Source organism: Geotrypetes seraphini, chromosome 8, assembly GCF_902459505.1.
Source record: "Geotrypetes seraphini chromosome 8, aGeoSer1.1, whole genome shotgun sequence".
Taxonomy (NCBI): domain Eukaryota; kingdom Metazoa; phylum Chordata; class Amphibia; order Gymnophiona; family Dermophiidae; genus Geotrypetes; species Geotrypetes seraphini.
In genome coordinates, this window is record NC_047091.1 from 189613906 (window position 1) to 189634902 (window position 20997).

Genomic DNA, 20997 nt, shown 5'->3' on the forward strand with positions numbered 1-20997 from the left:
TAATGGTAGAAATCCGGGAAGTTAAGACCACCGTTAATTCTAGAGGCTTTCAGCTTGGCTAGAGCAATTCGAGGTTTTTTCTTGTTCCATATAAATTCAGATAGTTTCCTATTTAGCCAATGGAAAAATGATTTCTGGCATAAAAGAGGAAGCATAGAGAGAATGTAATTAATTTGGGGTGCTAAGGTCATTTTGATGGATGCTATCCTACCCCACCAAGACAAATAAAGTGGACTCTGTTTGCTGGAACTGTTTGAAAGAGGAGGGAACTCTTGATCATATGTTTTTTCATTGTACTTTAGTCCACTCTTTTTGGACCCAAATTTGGAATACCATACAATCTATCACTAACTGCTCAGAAGAGATTTCTATGGACATTATAATCCTTCGATCTCAACATCCCTGCTTCGCGCAATCAAAATGTCCTCCTAAACTCATTGATACCATGATTGTGACTGCTCTCATGCACATTCTGAAAAATTGGAAATCATTTTCGTTATTAGATTATACGTTTTGGTGGAACTCACTATGTAGGTATCATAGATTTGAATCATACGCATATGAGAATCAATTCACACTCCGAATCTCCAGGAATTTGAAAAGCAAGAAATCACCCTGGTCATTCTTAGATTCATATGTACACTCTGCTTTGTAGACACTCCTGTCTTCCCTTTCTTTTCTTCACTTTTTCTCTTTCTTTCTTTTCTCTTTTAATTTTTATTCTGTTCTCTCTCACCTTTGTCTCATACAGTCTTCATAAACAACTTCATTACTCTGAGCTTTTCTTAATACTATAATCCTTTATAGTTAATTTTACATTTATAGACCATATATATATACAAAAAGTTATATTATTTTATGTATCTGAATTGCTCCCTGTATTTTTCAAAATACTCAATAAAAATTTATTGAACTAAAAAAAAAAAAAAAGATTACTCTGGAGCTTATCACCTCTAACTTCATCCTATGACCTCTCATTCCAGTGATTCCTTTCAATTGAAAGAGACTCGACTTGTGCACATTTATGCCATGTAGGTATTAAACATCTCTATCATATCGCCCCTCTCCCACCTTTCTTCTAACCCTCTGTTGTAGTTCCTTCCTATTTCTCCTACTGTAAACCGCGTCGAGCTCTACGAATGTGGAGATGATGCGGTATACAAACCTAAGAATTAGATTAGATTAGATTAGATTAGAAAGAGAGATATATTTAAGTCTGTCCCCATACGCCTTATGATGAAGACCACGCACCATTTTAGTAGCTTTCCTCTGGACCAACTCCATCCTTTTTATATCTTTTTGAAGACGTGGTCTCCAGAATTGTACACAATATTCTAAATGAGGTCTCAGAGTCTTATACAGGGGCATCAATACCTCCTTTTCCCTAGTGGCCATACTTCTTCCTATGCACCCTAGCATCCTTCTAGCTTTCGTTATCACCTTTTCAACCTGTTTGGCCACCTTAAGATCATCACATACAATCACACCCAAGTCCCGTTCTTCCCTCATGCACATAAGTTCTTCACCCCCTAAACTCTTGCTCTCTTGACAGCAATACAAAATTCCTCAGGTTCAAAAACATTTCTGTTTTATCTTTGAAACAAATTCTTGTGCAGTCAAGTGCTTTGCAAGCTTAAGCCTGCAAATTAGATTGACCTTTGGTGATATTCTGGCCCATCTTTAACAGTTTGCTGATCTGAGATAAAAATGGTAGATTTCAAGGCCATCCCTGTAGCCCATTTTTCTAATGCAGATAGGACAACTTTTAAAACCTGGGTTTTCCTTTGATATGTATAACAGTAGGCCAGCTAACTTAAATTCTATGACTTGGATCTCAAATCAAAAAGGAACTTTTTGGTAGGGGCAGGAAAAATGAATAACTGAACAGAAAAATACCTCCATAGGGACTTACAGCATATACTCAGCTTTTCTAGTCATGTACATTCAAAGCTCTGAGAGGGCTATGCCACTTTTTTTGCCTTCAGTTCATGCCATCCACTTGTGGGGCAGATTCATCTTGCTTATCAGAAAACAAATGCTGTTTTGAGGAATGGAACTACTGAAGCTTATTTTCCAACAGGGCAATGTGATTTGTTTGAATGCAAAGTAGAACGTGAAATCGTGTAATACTAGTCAGATTTTTGGGGATGGGATAAGGGAGTCAGGAGTACAATGGAAGAGACTGTACATCACCACACACACATATCCTAGATCAGGGGTGTCCAATGTCGGTCCTCGAGGGCCGCAGTCCAGTCGGGTTTTCAGGATTTCCCCAATGAATATGCATGAGATCTATGTGCATGCACTGCTTTCAATGCATATTCATTAGGGAAATCCTGAAAACCCGACTGGACTGCGGCCCTCGAGGACCGACATTGGACACCCCTGTCCTAGATGCTTAAAATAAAGCCCCCAGAATGGCTAATTAACAGAACATAAAAATTAACTCCTATATATTATATGAACTATTAAAACATCATAGAAGTTGAAGTACAAGATCCATCAACAGATCTCAGTCTGACACACAGGTTCTTCCTCTGCCCTTTTGTTTTCAAGGAAAAAGTACATCAAGGAAGGTCTCCATGACTACCATTCACAGGCAACAAACCTAAAATAAATTGCTAATTAGTTTGCTTACTGATACACACACTCTGCAGCTAATGCTATGAACGGTAGTACGTCAGGGTATGAGGTAAGTGCAGCCCATGAGAAGCTAAGCAACAATGTGCGTTTTTCATTTGAACTTAATGCGCCATTCAGTCTAAAAAATTAAGTTATCCCTAGAGTTTGGGGAAGCACTCAGTGCCAGATTCTTGGTCAAGCCTAGCTTAGTTAGAAGCATCCTGTGCCACAAAGTCCCCAAAGCCTGGGGCATAGCTATCACTGAGCAAGGTTGGCAAAATGCTCAGGGAAGAGAATGACACCGTGCCAAAATTCATCACCGTTCCCGTCCCCGCGCATAACCATCTTCATGTCATTATTTAAGGAGAAAGGGAAGATTCAGAGTATGAATGGCCACAAACACTGACCCTCAAAGCCTTGCATTAAAGAATGCTGATAGACAAGGATTGAGCTTGAGATAGACACTAAAGAATGACATGGGTTTGTTTCCCGTGGTTATCCAGGGGGACGGGAACGGTGATCAGGGCTGCCCGATGATAGAGGTCACTTGAAGTTGCACCCTCTCTCCCTGTACCTAGGTCCAGCAACTGTCTAGTCTCCCACTGGCCGTCCAAATGCTGCAGTGTGTCGCTGGCAGAGGCCATGGTGAAAGCAGCATCTCTGGCCAGTGGAGCCTTTCCTCTGATTGTCCCACCCACAAGAAGTTGCATCATTGAGATAGAAAATGGAGAGAAAATGGAGAGAACAAGATACGTGAGCGGACTGCTGGGCACGATGGATCACTGGTCTGACCCAGCAGCGGCAAATCTTATGTTCTCAAGTTTCAAGTTTATTAAAAATTTGTTGTACACGCAACGTCAAATACTTCAATGCGTATGACAATTTAAAATTAGAAAACAAACAATAAAACAACTTTATACAAATAAACATACAGTGTATATGTACAAATAATTACCAGTACAAAAGGAAAGGAGGGTGAACTACAATCTTTAAAGAAAAGAGAGATAAATTTAGGGAAAACACAACTGGAGGGTAATAGAAATTAATCTTGAAAGCATGGCTAAACGTGGAAAAGAGGTAAAGGAGATTACGACCTATACGTACAGTCTGATTAAAATTAAGTATTGGAGCATATGCTTTAATGATAGAAGAATTATGCTATCTATGTCTCAAATGCGTCCCTATACAAGTAACTTTTTAAAGAGCTTTTAAATTTTTCTAGTGAGGATTTACCAAGTTGTTCCAGATCTGGGGTGCTATAATTAAAAAGATAGTAGATCTCCTAGTACCTATTACTTTTAAAGAAGGGATAGTCAGCAGATGTTGTTCTGTTGATCTAAGTGTCCCGATATCAAAAGAGCAAGGAAACCATATTATAAACATGGGATTTTGAGAGAAGATTAGAATATGAGAATTTATTGAAGTGTAGATTCTATGGAGTAAGGATATTCACTCTAATGCCAGTATGGGCAATAGTAAAAATAAGTATATTTATACCCTTGGATAACATAATTTGGGCACAATCCTGGGAAGTGCATACAACTTAACATTAAATGAGCCATTAGTAGTCTAGAACTGATCTACTGATGGCACAAGTTGCTTCTGGAGCTCTTGAGGCTGCCTTGCCTTCCAAAAAATATTGCAATTGATTAGGATCATAAAAGATATATCTATTTGCTTGATAATTTAAAACATTTATAAGGAAAGTAAAGTTGAAAATTAGCACCCAAGTTTAATACTAATTGATGATAAGTAAGACATTTTTTCCACCTTGACTGTGTCCACTTCAAGACATCAAGAAAAATTAATATCTTGTGACCATAGAATTCCACATTCTCAGTACTGTAGAATAGACGAAGAATAGCTTCTTTGTCTTGTAAAAAAACTAAAGTCATTAATAAAGTAGCACTTGTGGAAATTTCAATTTGTGAAGATTCCAATATTCCGTTAAGATTCACCGGCTTGATTTGTTTCCTTATATTTTGCTTCTCTAAATACAGTTAAGTAATAAAGCTTCTGAATAGGTGGAATGTTAGTCTCAGGATACTTTAAAATAGATGTTAGAAACAAATGAAATAATTCTTTAAGAGATTGCAATCTGGAAACAGGAAAAGTTATCATTCTCAAATTCAAATTTCTATTGGCGTTTTCCAAAATTTTCAATTTTCCTTATTAATAAATTTTTATCCTTAGATTGAAGATTAGAGGTATTGGCGGGATAGAAGACACTAATGTAATGTAATATATCTGTGACCAACTTCTCAATTTGGTCTACTCTATCGGTCTGGAGTTGAATCTTTTCTTCACAAGATTTAACACGAACTGCCATATTCTGTGTAGAGGAAATAATGTGGGTGCATACTTGATGTAAACTCTCTATAGCTCCCCAAAAAGCCTCCATGATTTACCAAGGGGCTAAGCGGTGAAATATAAGGTAATGTACCTATTTCAAATTGTTCTGAGGAATCTTGAACTCTAGTTTCATTGCTCGCTGCACTCTGGTAACCAGCTCCTCCTCCCTTTGCCGTTTGTTGGTAGCTCTGGGCCGCTCTCCTTCAATCCCCAGGAACCACTCCTGTCTCCAGAGATTTGTTGAATAAGACTTTAATAGGACCTGCCAGAACCTTTCTGAGCTCCTTCAGTATCCTGGGATGGATCCCGTCCAGTCCCATTGATTTGTTCACCTTCAGTTTTTCAAGTTGTTCATAAACACTTTCCTCCATGAACAGAGCAGAATCTACTCCATTTTCTTGCGTTACTTTGCCAGACAATCTCGGTCCTCCAGGATTTTCTTCCATGAACACAGAACAGAAGTATTTGTTTAGCACGTTTGCTTCTTCCTCATCACTCTCCACATATCAGTTCCCAGCATCTTTTAGTTTAGCAATTCCATTTTTCATCTTCCTCCTTTCACTAATATATCTGAAAAAATTTTTCTCCCCCTTTTTTACATTTTTAGCCATTCGTTCTTCCGCCTGCGCTTTCGCCAGACATATCTCTCTCTTGGCTTCTTTCAGTTTCACCCGGGAGTCCTTTCTGTACTCCTCTTCTTGGGTTTTTTAATATTGCAGGAACACTAACTCTCTTGCCTTTATTTTCTCCGCTACTAGTTTGGAGAACCATATCGGTTTCCTTTTTCTCTTGTTTTTATTTATTTTCTTCACATAAAGGGCCGTAGCCATTTTTATTGCTCCTTTCAGCTTAGATCACTGTTTTTCCACTTCTCTTATGTCCTCACATCCTAACAGCTTTTTCTTCAGGTACTCTCCCATTTTATTAAAGTCCGTACGTTTGAAATCTAGGACTTTAAGTATTGTGCAACTGCTCTCCACTTTAGCCGTTATATCAAACCAAACTGTTTATCGCTACTTCCCAGATGAGCACCCACTCTAACATTAGAGATTCTCTCTCCATTTGTGAGGACCAGATCCAATATCGCTTTTTCCCTCGTGGGTTCCATCACCATTTGTCTGAGCAGAGCCTCTTGAAAGGCATCCACAATCTCCCTACTTCTTTCCGATTCTGCAGATGGAACATTCCAGTCCGCATCCGGCAGGCTGAAATCTCCCAATAGCAGTACCTTCTCTTCCCTTCCAAACTTTTGGATATCCTCAATCAGATCCCTATCAATTTGCTGCGATTGAGTCGGAGGTCTGTAGACTACACCCACGTAGATAGAAGTTCCATCTTCTCTTTTCAGAGCGATCCATATCGCTTCTTCCTCTCCTCAGGTCCCTTGCATTTCGGTCGCTTGGATATTGATCTTTACATAGAGAGCTACTCCTCCTTTTTTTGAGGATCTCTGTCCTTCCTAGAAAGAAAACAGCTAAAAACAATTTTTTCTCCAAATACCTGACTAGCTGACTCATTCAAATATACGATTATGTTTAATGTTTATAATCTTCTGTAAACCGCATAGAACTTTTTGGTAACGCGGTTTATAAGTATAATGTTATGTTATGGTATGTTTGCATCCCATCCATGAGATTCACTGAACCATGTCTCTGTGATACACACTATAGACAAGTTTCAAGTTTAATAATTCTCTTGATTAATCGCTTAATCATACTTCAAAGCGATGAACAATTTAAAATACATTCAATAGAAAACAATACAGTACACACTTTAAATAATAACATTGGGTTAAAAACTAACACATCATTTTGGTAACACAAGGTAAAAAGGGATTGTGAAATACAATTCAATATAGAAAAGCAATACAAAGGAAAAGTACAAGAGGAAGACAAGTAAAAACATAGTTTAATACAGTAAAATCTTTGGCCTAAGGATTAGTAAATTAAGCACCAAAGGCATCTTTAAAAAGAAATGTTTTTAGATTACTTTTGAATTTTCCTAGATCCTGCTCCTTTCGCAAATAAATTGGGAGGGAGTTCCAAGTCTGTGGGGCGGTTACCGAAAAAATAAGCTGCCGTCTAGTATTGATAATCTTAAGCGAAGGAATAGTTAATAAATTTTGTTCATTGGATCTTAAAGTTCTGTTTGGATGATATGGATGATATGGAATTTATATATAAATGCTGGAGTTTTATTGAGAAGAGTTTTAAAGGTAAGCAGACAAAGTTTATATGTTATCCGATGAATAACTGGAAGCCAATGCGCATTTTTTAGAAGAGGTGTAACGTGGTCAAATTTTCTAGATTTGGTTATAAGTTTAATGGAGACATTTTGAATAATTTGGAGACGTTTAATTTAATTCAATGATATTCCTTTAAAGAGAGCATTGCACTAGTCTATTTCAGAAATCACCAAAGAGTGAATAAGAATATTTAGTGATTTTGGACATAAGAATTTTGAAATTGATCGAATCCTACGTAATCTATAGAAGGTGGATTTAACAATATTGCTGAGGTGGTCGTGAAAATTCAGTTTGTTGTCAAAAGTAACTCCTAAAATTTTTATATTTTTAACTATTTGAAGGGGGACATTTTTTATATTAATAGGAGCAATAAGATTGAGATTTTCTTTCCATAGGAAAAACATCACATTAGTTTTTTTGATGTTAAGTGCCAGTTTGTTTGTGTTCAGCCAATGATGAACTAGATCAAGTTTCTCACTAATCTCTTGAATATCAGACATTTTATTAGTATCTATAGGATGCAGGAGCTGGATATCATCTGCATATGCAAAAACTTGAAAACCCATGGATTGACATAAGGTAATTAGAGGGGCAAGAAAAATATTAAATAATAACAGAGAAAGAATAGACCCTTGAGGAACCCCATAAGTAGTCGATGAAGATTTTGATATTGAGTCTTTAAAGAAAACAGTAGAAATGCGGTCTGTTAGGTAAGATACAAATCAAGAAAGAGCTTGGTCTGAGATAACAATAGATTGGAGTCTGTCAAGAAGGAGTTGATGATCGATCGTATCGAAAGCTGCAGAAAGATCAATAGAGATTAACAGTGTCGATTGATGGTGATCTAAAAAGTATTGAATAGAAGTGGTCATATCAATCAATGAAAGTTCAGTATTGTGATGATGTCTAAAACCAGTTTGGTTAGGATGCAGAGCATTAGTTTTTTCTACAAAATCTGAAATTTGATTGAAAACTACCTTTTCTGTCAATTTACTCAATATACCTAGTATCACTAAATCCCATACTTAACTCAAATGTTATACCAGTAAAGTCATGGAACCTCAATTCCGCTCTTCCCCATTACTCCTCGGTTCTCCTTGAACTGCTATAATATATAGAGAACTTTGGAAGTATATTTGGATAGGAATCTGTCTATGAATGTCTATATTGATGTTTTGGTTCAAAAAGGTTTTTTCACATTATAGATATTATGTGCAACCAGATCATACTTTGATATCACCTCATTTAGGTTACTGGTATAATCTTTGGTGCCGAGTATTTTGGATTACTGTAATCTAGTACATCTGGCAGGATATCGTAGAAATCTATACAGGTTACGCATAATACAAAATACTGCTGTGCGTTAACTCTTTAATTTAAAGAAAGCAGATCATAATACACCATATCACAGAGAAGTTCATTGGCTGCCAGGTGAGGCAAGGGTGCTGTTTAAGTTTGGAATCATATGTTACAATTACTTAGTGGAACAATTTACGTTTTTTAATCCTGATCGTCCACTGCTTTGTTTTTTTTTCTGTCCATGGTGGTATGTATAAGAGTTCTGTTTCCACAACCTACATCAGGGCCATAATTCAGTCGGGTTTTCAGGATTTCCCCAATGAATATGCATGAGATCTATTTGCATGCACTGTTTACATTGTATGCTAATAGATCTCATGCATATTTATTGTGGAAATCCTGAAAACCCAATTGGATTGCGGCCCTTGAGGAGGGACTTTGACACCCCTGTCCTACATGCATTTCAGGAAATTGTTGAAATCAACATTGTTTGTGAAATTTCTGGGAAACTAATTTGCATATCTCTGTGATTGTTTAATCTTTTAGTTTATTTGAAATCAACACTGTTTGGGATATTTTGGGAGAACTGATTTTGTACATCACTGAGATTGTTAAGTCTCTTTAGTTTGTTAACCCATAGAACTGCAAGGTTTTGCGGTATAGAAATGTGATTTTATGATATGTTATATAGAAGACATGATTAGTTTAGGTATTAAATTTGACTTTTTCTGATAACAGTCTCAGATTAAAGCCATGAGGGTCTATTATCAACTGAGGTTGCTGCTGACCTTTACAAATCTGGTTTTACTTGTTTGGTCAACAGTGATCAGTAGACTGGACTACTGCAATTCTGTTTAGTGGGATCTTCCACAGTCCAGTGTTATGAGCTGCAACAGGTGGAACTCACCCCTCACTCAATATTGGTGCCCAGTGATAGAATCGTACCAATTACACATTTAACAGTCAACTGGTGATAAGTACCAATAATTGATTTTAACAAGCATTGATTGGAACTAATTTGCAGATACACCTGTAGCTGACATATGACCCTATTCTATATACTTAAAATGAAACTGGACTGCAAAGGGGGTGTTGACACAGAAGGGTCTTGGGTGGGTCACAGCTAGCTACATGAAAGACTTATAGGGCTTGATTCACTAAAGATAGCAACTCAATCGCTGTTAGATGATTCTCTGGTCAATTTTCCAACAGCGACTGATTCACTATCAAGTATGCATGTAAATGATTTGCAAGGAGGTGCAAATCATTTGCATGCAAACCCACCGACATACGCAGAGCCCTAACAGTAGTGATAGGAGAAGCAGCCTCCTGTAACTGCTGTCAGGGCTTCTGCTTTTTTTTTTTTTTTAAACGGAACAAATGTTCTGCACGACTTAAACGCACATCTGTCCCATTAAAAAAAGCCCTCACCCGCACTAGCACTCCCGAACCCCAAAAAACAGCAGGAGGAATGCGCACTCCCTCCTGCCACGAAGGCTCCTGCCCGCCCACTCCCCTGAAAAAAAACCTCAGGAGGGATGCCCACTTGTTCCCCCCCCAAAAACAGCAGGAAGGATGCCCACTCCCTCCTGCCACTACAGTGCCCCCTCCCCCTCCAGGCTCTGGTGCCCGTACCTTAGAGTTGGGAGCATATGATGCACCAGGGAGGGGACTAAGGCCCAGTGGCGTAGTGATCAGAGGAGCAGCAGGAGGTGTTTTCGGTACCTCCTGCTCCCAACTTTGAGATACGGGCTCAGGGGCCGGGAGGGGGCACTGCGATGGCAGGAGGAAGCAGGCATCCCTCCTGCTGTTTTATTTGGGGGAGCAAGTGGGTGGGAGCCTTTGTGGCAGGAGGGAGTGGGCATCCCTCCTGAGGTTTTTTCGAGGGAAGAGGATGGGAGCAGGCGGGTGGGTGGGAGCCTTCGTGGCAGGAGGGCATCCCTCCTGCCTTTTACTTCAGGGGGGTGGAGGGTAGGGGGAAGATCTTTCCTGGCAGAAGGAAGTGGGCTTCCCTCCTGCCATTATTTTGGGTTTGGGGGAGGAACGGTGGCTCCGGGAGGGGGGGGGTTGCATGCGATTGTCAGGTGTTGTTGGGGGAGGGCCGTTGGCAGCGGTGGGGGATTTTTTTCTTTTTTTATGGGGAAGATATTTTGCATGTGTAATGCACACAAAATATCTGTGCCGTGGAAAAAAAACAAACACCAGGCAGATCTGTCAAAAAACAGGAAGACCTGTCGGTAACACAGTTATTGACAGGTCTACAGCAATCGGGTTTTAAGATCGGTAAAACCCGATGCTAAATAGCTAAGCAACGTAAGTGAATCGATCGCTTGGCTATTTTGAACTGGGTTTTGCTGATTTGCATGGCTGAATCAGAAAATGGGTGATCGAGGGGAAAAAACACACGATGGGCCGATCGGGTCGGTTAGCAGTGATTGTTGCTAAATCGCTGACTTTAGTGAATCTAGGCCATAAGGGCTGACATTTGGGCAGTTGCTGCCAACTTACTTTAGTATTCTATAACAGAATTTGGGCACTCAGATTCCGTTGCAGAACACGAGTCCAGTACTCAATGTTTTAGTACCCAAATTTTAGTGCCTTTTATAGAACTACTTCTTTAGTGACCAGCCAGTGTGAGTACATATCACACCACCTCAATAATGCGAGATTTGATCTGGCTTGCCGTTGTACCACATTTTTAATTTCGTTCTCAGTTCATGCGTAAAATGGTCAGAGAAACTTTGCAATCTCTGTGGTGTACAATGGGTACAGGTGGATTGATTTTTTTATTCCATCAAAAATTACAAAGACTTGGGGACACTCACAGGAAAATACTTTCAAAACCAACATGAGGAAATATTGTTTTCACTCTCTGGAATGCATTGCCAGAGGATGTAGTAAGAGTGATTAATGTAGCTGATTTTTAAAAAAAGTTTTGGACATGCTCCTGGAGGAAAAGTCCATAGTCTGTTATTGAGACAGACATGGAATGTTGCTACTCTTTGGGTTTTTGCCAGGTACTAGTGACCTGGATTGGCCACCATGATGACAGGCTACTGGGCTAAATGGACTACTGGTCTGAACCTGTAAAGCTATTCTTATGTTCTAACTATATTAAGCAACAGGTATTACTATGGGTGCTTTGATAATTGTAGAGACGATTACAGCTCTTTCCCTGTCTGAAACCCACTTATTTAGGATGTGGAGTTTCATTCTTATGAAGCCAATATTCAAATTGAGATTTGGGTTTTTTATTTAGCTTTGATTTACAAACGGACTGCTTTATTGTACATTGCCAGGCTACCATTGGTGAGTGGTGGTTTATCATATCATATGAAATAAAGCAAATCCATTTAGTTTAGTCACTGCAGTGATGGTCCTTGGCTGAGGGTCATGTTCCAGTGCTCTCTGGAACTTGTAGTCATGGGGCCCAGAGTCCTCAATCCAGACCACAGTTAAATGGTTTAGCAATAAAAACTTGCAGGGTTTTTTTTTAATTACTCCTCCATATCACAGCATTTGGACACAAGGGGGAGGATGAAAATGCATACAAAAACAGAAACAATGGCCCAAGTCTATTTGCCACAGCTGGTTACCTAATTTTTCCAGGCCTCTACTTTAACTAATGGTTTAGAAATTGGCCAGAGGTGTCATATAAAAATTCTGTAATCGAGTAGCTCTCATGCTAACCTTATGTCACTCCATTGATGAAGGCTTCAGAGGGTCAAAAGAAGTCTTCCATTAACACACACATACATTTCAAACCTGTCCTCCATAGAGCCAACATGCGATTTCTGCCGTTTCATAATGCTAGGCCTTGAATAGTTAAAATCTACGTAGAAGAACGAATATTGAAGCAAAAACTCAAGGACTTAAGATCCTCAGAACACGTGCATGAATTTTTCGGTGAACCTCTATGCTTCTATTTTATAATTTAGGAAACAAACAGCTCTGCCTTTACCACGTACAATTGCCCTCTCGTTCTGCCCTAGGCCAGCTTGCTTCCGTGAAAGGAACAAGCTAGCATATTTTACAACTGTGGAAGAGACTAGAAATGAAATGAAGCTGAGAGCTGGTTAGCAGCAAAAGTACACTGCTGTTTTAACAATTAATCATAAAGGGATCCAGGCCACATGGACTGAACATAAAATGATGTAAGCTGTATTGTCTGCAGAGGTAAGGATGTTGGTGGAGGACGTAATAAAGCAAACTTCCAGCACACACCCCTCTGTGCTGCAAGGACATCCAGCCATCACTAGAATTTGCAACAGTGGAAAAGCTGAAGTGTCCCCACCCCCATTTTGTAGTCCAAAACCTCTCCCCCTTCTCTCACAATTGGTTCATTTTTTTTTTTTTTTTTTAAGTCTAGTCATTTATCAGCTAAAGCTTGTAGCCACCAAAGGCAAGGACTAGAGTCTGAAATAAATGAATGCAAACATCACAGGCTGCAATTAAGCAGTAACAATCAATCTCTTTGTCGTGGTCAGCTCTGTCTGAATTTACTGTTCCAATGAAGACCACACACATTCGAGATACCCCTAAATTAACCATTCCCCATACAAATTGCTTCTAGAAGTCGTCCAGGAAACATCTCACCTTAAATACAGACATACACACGTAGAAGCATACTCACAGATCTGCATGCATGAAAACGATACAGTAGAGAGACATTTTTTGCATTCCATACACAGAATTAAATTCCCCTCATTGCAATATCTAGTTGCTATGCCAACAACTATAAAAGCATGAGGGATAAAAACCCACATAAAAGAGAAATTAACACCCCGCTCCCCCGCTTACCCATCCCCCTTGCACAGAAAGGGGGATTTTATAGGGAGGGATGGGATAGGTTTGCTTACCAAAGAAGCTGATTTGATTGTAGCGAAGCGCTCTCGGTTCCGGTAGTGGAGGGCCCGATTCTGGACTGACGGGGTAGGCCGCGGCTCAGGCCTGGGTTCTCTGTGACCCACCTCATCCCTTATGAATACATGATCCTGCAGAAATGGATAAAAACAAGGAGAAAGTCCAGCTGTGCTCTGCCCTCTCCGGCTGCCTCTCTCTGCACTTTGAAATGCATAGTTTAGCTTCTCCGCTCAGTCCTTGCAGCTCCCACAGTACAAAATGAATAAGCAGCACATTGCAGCCCTCTGTTAGCAGTGTCAGCTGATCACTAGTGAGATGCCTCCTAAATTCCTGGCAGCTTTTTATCTTCAGAATTACACACAGAAAAAAAAAAAAAAAGGATTTACATGTGGAGACACATGATTACACAAACAGGTCCTGATTAATTTTTTAAATACTGCATCCTTAAGAGGCTTTTTCCCTCACATTGATCACTTCTCAAATCAATTTTTTTTCCCCCTTGAGCTCTAATTCTGAAGCTATGCCCAGTGCTGCTTGGAAATCCTGCAGGAGTTACAGTTGCATGGCCCGAGTATTCCCATGTTAGCAAGACTCAGTAGCAGCCAGTGAGGAATCCTGCTTTCTAGTCATGATCACACACTGTTCTAGCACTTTCCAAGCAAAATGTATCACTTGCCAACTATACATTCAATCTGTTTTAGGTAAACTACTGTCTTTTGGCATGTCTAGAAGGAACATCCAAGTTAAGTTACCACTTTCAACTTCAGAATCCTAATTCATAATGCCACTTAAAAGGAATAACAATAGTTCATGTTGACTTTCTATAGACCTGGAAAAGATATTATGCATCCCCTCACGTTACAATGGGCTTCACTTAAATGCCTTTGTAAATTACACTTGTCGGTTGTTTTATAATTTATTTTTAAAATCAACTATTAAATGTAAGATTTAGTTCCTACCTAATAAAGGAGGATGTCGCCTTTTAAATTTACAGTTTAGAAGCCAAAATATGCATCTGAATATACATACTTTCCTGTAACTATTGTTCTTTTAGTAGCAGTGCACTAAGTTAGAGATGAGCTTAGGTCAGGGGTAGGCAATTCCGGTCCTTGGAGCCAGGCCAGGTTTTCAGGATCTCCACAATGAATATGTATGAGATGGATTTGCATGCACTGCCTCCTTGAGATGCAAATCTATCTCATGCATATTCATTGTGGAGATCCTGAAAACCTGACCTGGCTCCGGCTCTCGAGGACAGGAATTGCCTATCCCTAGCCTAGGTGACCCAGACATATACTGGCTTGGAAGGTACATCAGACTGTCTGTGCAGAACTTCCTTGCCAGACCAGTTGCTCCTCAGTTTACTACCCTAGCTAAAACTAGAGAAAGAACTTCAAGCATTCAAGGTGTTATCTTCAAATGGATTTGGATTTTAGATTTAATTGCTCACTTTTAGAAATGTAAGCTTGAGATGAAGTACATGTGGACACAGTTGCCATACTGAAGGTCCATCAAGACCAGTATCCTTTTTCCCTAACAGTGGTTAATCTATGTCACCAGTGCCTGGCAAGATCCCAAAAGACAATAATTAAGCTCTGGAACACATTGCCAGAGGATGTGGTAAGAGCGGATATAGCATAGCTGGTTTTAAGAAAGGTTTGGACAAGTTCCAGGAGAAAAAGTCCATAGTCTGTTATTGAGAAAGACATGGGGGAAGCCACTGCTTGCCCTGGATCGGTAGCATGGAATGTTGCTACTCCTTGGGATTTGGCCAGGTACTAGATACCTGGATTGGCCACCGTGAGAACGGGCTACTGGGCTTGATGGGCCATTGGTCTGACCCAGTAAGGCTATTCTTATGTATTACTTATCCTAGAAATAAACAAAGGTAAAAGCTTGTAGAAGAATGCTAGTGTGCATAGGGAGAGGAATGGCCGGTAGAAAAAAAGAAGATATTGATGCCCTCATATAAGATTCTGGCGAGACCTCATTTAGAATATTGTTTTAAGCCCCTTGATACCTGTTGCCACCTGCTTTATCAATAAAAATTATTAAAAAAAAGAGAATATTATGTACAATTCTGGAGGCCGCACCATCAAAAAGATATAAAAAGGATGTAGTTAGTCCAGAGGAAGGCTACTAAAATGGTTCGTAGTCTTTGTCATAAAGTATATGGGGACAGACTTAAAGATCTCAATATATGTACTTTGAAAGAAAGGTGGGAGAGGGAAAAAATGATAGAGGCCCTTAACCTCATGAGGCGAGTCTCTTTTAGTTGAAAGGAAGCTCTGGAATGAGGGGGCATAAGAAAGGTGAAGTAACCTCAAAAATACTTTTTCATGGAAAGGGTGGTGAATGTTTGGAGGTAGAAAGTGTATCTGAATTCAAGAAAGCTTGGAACAAGTACTTGTATCTCTAAGGGCGAGGAAGGGATATTAAATGGCATGGTTAGGCAGACTAGATAGGCCATATGGTCTTTATATGTCTTCATTTTTTCTATGTAGTTTCCCAAGTTCATCAGGAATATATCGAAAACTCACAGATATAGATTCTGAATCTCCAACTTTTCTTGAAAACCAAAAAGTAACTGCTGTGAAATCCCACAGGGCTCAAGCATCCAACACTGTACTATTTAGAGAAAATGGCAAAGTCACAATTTACTGTATATCAGCCCTTAATAGGAATGATCCAGCTGCCATAGTTTACCTCTGCTTCTTATTAGGTGGCCTTCTGGCACCAGGACAAAGTAAACTTCCCTTCTATGAAACATCTATTAAATGAGTAGTTTTAAGGTTCTGATGTCAAGGACGGTATGGTATTACCCTGTTTTATATGAAATTAAGAAATGTACCATTCTGTCCTGCAAGGTGCCAGAAGCCTCTAAAACTAGCAATCCATAAAACACTCTTCCAAGGGTAATTTGAAGGCATGGACACAATTAGTGGTGGGTAAGAGGACAGTAGCCAAGGGTATAAAGACCGGTGGTGGTACTGTGAAGGGGGGTGGGATGGTGGAATGGACAAAAATCAAGCATGGGTTCAGAGCTGATTAAAATTCAGGCAGCATTTCATTAGTCTGCTATTCAGGCTCGTTGGGTTGAGAGAAGGTGGCAGGAGAGACTAGCTGAGACCAAAATGGTGGTGCAAATATGCTTGTTTGCTGCTCAGGACACTAAACTGCCTCATGGCGGCTTTGTTTGGGAGATTTTGGAAAGCATGTTTTCTATTCTCTTCTGCTGTTTATTCAAAGTACCCAACTGTAGGCATTTACTTTGGGCCAGCAAGAAGTCTTTCAGAAGCAAGAGATATAGCTCAGAGACAGAGGCCCCCATTTCAATTCTAGGCATTTCCACTTTGAATGGCAAAGTGGCCTAGTGGTCAGAGCAGCAAGTTGAGAATCCAATAAGCCAGGGTTTAAATCCTGCTTCTCCCACTTGTGACCTTTAGCAAGCCACTTCACCTTCTACTGCCTCATGTTAACAACCTTGGATTTTGTCCTCTGAGGACTCCATTTGTCCAGAGGACTCCATTTTAATCCACCTAGAAAAATGATTAAAATGGGAGCAAAATTCAAATCCAAAAAAGAAACATGTGAACTAGCAGAAATTACCAATTCAAATCCAGAAGTCAGGGAATTAATTGTAGAAAAATTAAAACATAAAATATACCAAATAATCTTAAGATTCTTTAGATTCATTTAGGTATTTCTACCCCCATAGCAACTTCAAATAACTAAACTTACCAATACCAAGATGTAGACAGTAGTCCAGCAACAATATAGGGGCACTCCAGGCTTTTGTGCTATGTGCCATCCGTACATGTATATGTAATCTCTCAAATGGCAAGATCTTACACATGTGCTCTCTGCAAAACCTCCTAGCTCTCAGAGAATGGATCTGAACTGTAGAGGCTATAGGAGAAGACTTGAATATAGAGGAGACCTTTGGGGACACAATAGAGAAACCTAGGAATCTTCAGCTTAGAGAAAAGTCTCAGGGGATTTATGACGGAGATCTAGAGTGAACAGGTAGACGTGACTTGCTTGCTTACTCTTTCCAAAACTACAAGGACTAGGAGGCATGCAATGAAACCATCAAATAGTAAATTTGGAACATTTTGGAGAAAATATTTCTTTACTCAATGTGCAAACTCTGAAATGTGTTGCCAGAGAATGTGGTAAAAGTAGGATTTAAAAAAAAAAAAGAAAAAAGAAAAAGATTTGGATAATTTCCTAAAAGAGACGTCCATAAGACATTATAGAATAAACAGCATAAAATCAGTTTTATTCTTTTGGGATCCTGAATTGGCCACTGTTGCAAATAGATTAGTGGGCTTGGAGGACCTTCCATCTGTCCCAGTATGGTAACTTATGTCCTCAGTCTGTGCTGCCTTGGAAAATAAAGTTATTTGGAAGGAGAGCATCACCTTGCTGTGGAAGGAGTACAGGTAATCAGTTTTGGATTAGGAATTGGATATTGGATAGAAAACAAAGGATAGGGTTAAATTGCCATTTTTCTCAATGGAGGAGAGTAAACAGTGGAGAGCTGCAGGGGTCTGAACTGGGACCGGTGCCATTTAACTTATTTATAAATGATCTAGAAATCAGAACGACGAGTGAGGTGATAAAATTTGCAGATGACACTAAACTGTTCAAAGTTGTTAAAACGCATGCGGATTGTAAAAAATTGCAGGCGGATCTTAGGAAATTGGAAGACTGGGTGTCCAAATGGCAGATGAAATTTAATGTGGACAAATGCAAAGTGATGTGGGAAGAATAACCTGAATTACAGTTACCGGATGCTAGGGTCCACCTTGGGGATTAGTGCTCAAGAAAAGGGTCTGGGTGTCATCATAGACAATACGATGAAATATTCTGCACAATATGCACAATAGGATGCTAGGAATTATTAAAAAAGGGATAGTTAACAAGACTAAGAATGTTATAATGCCCCTGTATCACTCCATGGTGCGACCTCATCTGGAGTACTATTTTCAATTCTGGTCTCCTTATCTCAAGAAGGATATAGTGACGCTAGAAAAGACATAAACAGAGTAACATAGTAGATGACGGCAGATAAAGACCCGAATGGTCCATCCAGTCTGCCCAACCTGATTCAATTTAAATTTTTTATTTTATTTTTTTAAAATTTTTCTTCTTAGCTATTTCTGGGCAAGAATCCAAAGCTTTACCCAGTACAGCGACCAAGATGATAAAGAGGATGGAACTCCTCTCGTATGCGGAAAGACTAAAACGATTAGGGCTCTTCAGTAATAGTATATTTTATTCTTTTAGCTTTTATTCAATTTTATATCTCAATCTTAACTATCAAGTGTTTTCTTGGAAATGATGCATTAATAGCATTTTCTTTTTTAGGCTTATATTCTAAATTACTCTGATCTTAATCATTTGTGAACCGAGTTGCGCTTCCTCGGGAGATAACCCAGTATATAAACTGAAGATTAGATTAGATATGATTGAAGTCTACTAAATCCTGAGTGGAGTAGAACGGGTACAAGTGGATCAATTTTTCACTCCATCAAAAATTACAAAGACTAGGGGACATTCGAAGTTACAAGGAAATACTTTTAAAACCAATAGGAGGAAATTTCTTTTCACTCAGAGAATAGTTAAGCTCTGGAACACATTGCCAGAGGATGTGGTAAGAGCGGATAGCATAGTTGGTTTTAAGAAAGGTTTGGATAAGTTCCTGGAGGAAAAGTCCATAGTCTGTTATTGAGAAAGACATTGTGGAAGCCACTGCTTGCCCTGTATCGGTAGCATGGAATATTGTTACTCCTTGGGTTTTGGCCAGGTAGTGACCTGGATTGGCCACCATGAGAATACGCTACTGGGCTTGATGGACCATTGGTCTGACCCAGTAAAGCTATTCTTATGTACAGCGGTGTTCCCCAGGGGTCGGTGCTCGGACCGCTGTTGTTTAATGTATTCATAAACGACCTAGAAGCAGGGCCGAAGTGTGAAGTTATAAAATTTACGGATGACACCAAACTCTGCAGCAGGGTTAGAACCACGGAAGAATGTGAAGACCTACAAAGGGACCTAAACAAACTGGAGGAGTGGGCAAGCAAATGGCAAATGCGTTTTAATATAGAGAAATGCAAGGTCATGCATTTAGGAAAAAAAAACCTGATGTTCAGCTACAAAATGGGGGGGTCAGTGCTAGGGGATAGTAATCTTGAAAAAGACTTGGGTGTACTGGTAGATACTACAATGAAACCAACGGCACAATGTGCAGCGGCCTCCAAGAAAGCAAACAGAATGTTGGGTATTATTAAGAAGGGCATTACGACCAGGAAGAAGGAAGTCATCATGCCACTGTATCGTGCGATGGTTCGTCCGCATCTGGAGTACTGTGTCCAGTACTGGTCACCGTACCTCAAGAAGGACATGGCGATACTTGAAAGGGTCCAGAGAAGAGCGACGAAAATGATAACAGGTATGGAAAACCTTTCATACACAGACAGGTTGGGAAGGCTGGGGCTCTTCTCCCTTGAAAAGAGGAGACTCAGAGGAGACATGATAGAGACTTTCAAGATCATGAAGGGCATAGAGAGGGTGGAAAGGGACAGATTCTTCAGATTATTGGGAACCACAAGCACCAGGGGGCACTCAGAGAAGCTGAAAGGGGACAATTTTAGAACCAATGCTAGGAAGTTCTTCTTTACAAAGAGGGTGGTGGACACCTGGAATACGCTTCCGGAGGTTGTGATAGGACAGAGTACACTACGGGGGTTCAAGGAAGGTTTGGATAAATTCCTGAATGATAGGGGGATTGAAGGATACAAATAGGGGTAAAGATAGGTTTTAGACAGAGTATAGATAGAAGGATAAAAGGGATCAGAGAAGGATCACATTACAGGTCATGGGCCTGATGGGCCGCCGCGGGTGCGGACTGCTGGGCACGATGGACCTCGTGTCTGACCCAGCGGAGGCAACTTCTTATGTTCTTACACACCAAGATGATGCTCTCCAAGGGATGAACAAGAAAAAGGAGAAGGTTGGCCTCACAGGCATACTAAAAGCTCATTGTTGCCAATACTCTGCCACAAGATTAGTACTCTTGCAATCCTTTCATTTGTTTTACATAATGTGATAGGGAAAAACCCCAAAGATGAAACATGGCCTATTTTGGATCACATTTTGCATTGAACAAATCTAAATTTTCTTTGGTAGACACTTGTTAGCAGCACAAGTGACTTAACTTTCAGTACAAGTGCTGATCATTTGGGATAAATTGCATTAAAGATTTGATTTCTTGTAAAATCATGTGATTTTCTCCAGTATGGACGCATGAGATGATCGTTCCCTGCAGCATTTTCTCAGATTAAAGTCAACAGCCTATGAAAAGGTATATTACTTGCATTATTTTCTCGAGATCAGTTCGTCTGCTGATCTCCATGGAGTGACTGAGCAAGTCACATCTACCTGTTCCACTCCACCCAGAATTTTATACATTTCTATCATCTCTCTCCCTGAGCTGTCTCTTTTCCAAGCTGAAGAACCCTAGCCGCTTTAGCCTTTCCTCATAGGGAAGTCGCCCCATCCCTTTTATCATTTTTGTCGCCCTTCTTTGTACCTTTTCTAATTCCACCATG

The 20997-nt window shown here is 39.8% G+C and overlaps 1 protein-coding gene across 6 annotated transcripts in view; it reads right to left on the bottom strand.

Annotated features, from left to right (window-relative positions):
* Positions 1 to 20997, bottom strand: part of TAOK3 (TAO kinase 3) — a 236064-nt gene that overhangs the window by 72685 nt on the left and 142382 nt on the right. For all 6 annotated transcript variants that reach the window (XM_033957286.1, XM_033957284.1, XM_033957283.1 and 3 more), the window contains one exon: positions 13378 to 13512. In XM_033957286.1, the coding sequence (XP_033813177.1) occupies positions 13378 to 13512 (135 nt within the window). The remainder of the gene's footprint in view (positions 1 to 13377; positions 13513 to 20997) is intronic.